Source organism: Morone saxatilis, unplaced genomic scaffold (assembly GCF_004916995.1).
Source record: "Morone saxatilis isolate NCDOM2014 unplaced genomic scaffold, NCSU_SB_2.0 Contig10, whole genome shotgun sequence".
Classification (NCBI taxonomy): Eukaryota; Metazoa; Chordata; class Actinopteri; family Moronidae; genus Morone; species Morone saxatilis.
The window spans coordinates 552,946-555,260 of NW_023339652.1; the positions used below are offsets into that span (position 1 = coordinate 552,946).

A 2,315-nucleotide genomic window follows, 5' to 3' on the forward strand; every position below is an offset into this window, starting at 1 on the left:
GACCAACGAGTACTTCTTCGACCGCGACCCGGACATCTTCCGCCACATCCTGAACTTCTACCGGACCGGGAAGCTGCACTACCCGCGGCAGGAGTGCATCTCCGCGTACGACGAGGAGCTCGCGTTCTTCGGGATCATCCCGGAGATCATCGGGGACTGCTGCTACGAGGAGTACAAGGACCGGCGGCGGGAGAACCAGGAGCGGATCCAGGACGACGAGGACATGGATCAGACCAACGACCTGGTCGCGGCGGACCTGAGCTTCCGGGAGACCATGTGGCGCGCCTTTGAGAACCCGCACACCTCCACCATGGCGCTGGTCTTCTACTACGTCACCGGCTTCTTCATCGCGGTGTCGGTTCTGGCCAACGTGGTGGAGACGGTCCCGTGCGGACCGGCGCCGAACCGCGTCAAGGAGGTCTCGTGCGGCGACCGGTACGCGCTGGCCTTCTTCTGCCTGGACACCGCGTGCGTCATGATCTTCACGGTGGAGTACCTACTGCGCCTGCTCGCCGCGCCGAGCCGCTACAAGTTCGTGAAGAGCGTCATGAGCATCATCGACGTGGTGGCCATCATGCCGTACTACATCGGCCTCGTGATGACCGACAACGAGGACGTCAGCGGCGCCTTCGTCACTCTGCGCGTCTTCAGGGTGTTTCGGATTTTCAAGTTCTCGCGGCACTCCGCGGGACTTCGCATCCTGGGCTACACGCTGAAGAGTTGCGCGTCCGAGCTCGGCTTCCTGCTCTTCTCCCTCACCATGGCCATCATCATCTTCGCCACCGTCATGTTCTACGCCGAGAAGGGCTCCAGCGCCAGCAAGTTCACCAGCATCCCGGCCGCCTTCTGGTACACCATCGTCACCATGACGACGCTCGGGTAGGTGATGATGCTGAGTGCGAAGAGTTGTTGGTTTGACGCTTTAATCCCCATTCAGAACTGCCTTTGGATTTATTTAATTTAACAACTTAAGTTTAATTTAAGTTTCTGTCACTTTGAACCAATCAGATGAGTCGGAGCCAGTGGCGGACTCCGCCATTGGCCTGAGCTGCAGTCTGGTTGCTGCTGATTGGTTAAAGTCGGAGTTCTGTCTCAGTTAAGTTCAGATCAGATGTGAAGTCAGTTAGTTTGATCGGGATGAAGTTTAAATCTTTAATCCCCATTCAAAACTCCCTTTGGATTTCTTTTAATTTTAGCAGCAGGAGAAAGATGGCGTGTTTCCTGTGTTTGAGTGTCCTCCATGTTTGTTTGTGATGTTTCCAAAGGAAGTTTCTGTGAGTTTGAACCAATCAGATGAGTCGGAGCCGGTGGCGGACTCCGCCTATTTGAGCTCAAGAAATAAAAAGGGAACCAGCACACAGAAAAACTGTGATGCATTTCTGGTGAAACAGCTTCGTCAGGGTTTGGATTAGCACCCTAGAGGGCAATTAATCATGTTTTATTTACCACGGGGGCATCCAAGAGGCACTTTATGGGTTTCTTTCTAACTTTTGCTGCATTTTCATGAGTCCACCATTGTTCTGTTTCTCTGTTTGATGATGAAGGAAAATCGGATGCAGATTTAAAGCTTTTGTCCCCATTCAAAACTCCCTTTGGATTTTCTGTAATTTTATCAGACACAATCGGATGAGTCGGAGTCGGACTCTCTGATTGGTTTAAACTTTCACTCATTATGTTCTTTCTGTCTCTGTCCGTGGTGCTGAAACTGAAACTGAGCGCGCTCAGACTCACACAAATGGTTTTGTTTCCGTCTGCGTGTGAACATGAGTCTGTTATTGATTATTGGTTATTGATTACAGCAACCGGCCACAATAATGATCATCAATAATGAAGGTTCCACTCACACATCAATACACTGACTGGGTTACAGATGGAAACTGATCCGTTTGATACCAATGCCATCATTGATTCTGATTATTGGTCCCATTATTTATTGATATTCAGTTTTCTGTCTGGAAGAACCGGGTTTACTCAGGGTTTCAGCATTAAAGAAGCTGTTTTATTATTTCTGAGTCTGAAACATCATCAATGAGAGGAATTGATTGGTTCTGATGGTTCTGATGGTTCTGATGGTTCTGCACTGGGAGCAGTTGATTGTCTTTGAGTTTTTTTTAAAAACTGAAAATGTAACCAGAAATTAAATTGATCAGTTTGATCAGTTATTGGTTCAATTTAATATCTTCAGCTTATTGAACGTTTCCCCAAGTTCAACTGAATCAACTCAACTCTAATTTATCACACACACACACACACACACACTCTCTCTCTCTCTCTCACACACACACACACACACACACACACTCACACACTCACTC

At 48.8% G+C, this 2,315-nt stretch overlaps 1 protein-coding gene across 1 annotated transcript in view; it reads left to right on the forward strand.

Moving 5' to 3' along the window:
- Positions 1–2,315, forward strand: part of LOC118341875 (potassium voltage-gated channel subfamily D member 2-like) — a 54,889-nt gene that overhangs the window by 9,614 nt on the left and 42,960 nt on the right. The window contains exon 3 of the mRNA XM_035680281.1: positions 1–879. Within this exon, the coding sequence (XP_035536174.1) occupies positions 1–879 (879 nt within the window). The remainder of the gene's footprint in view (positions 880–2,315) is intronic.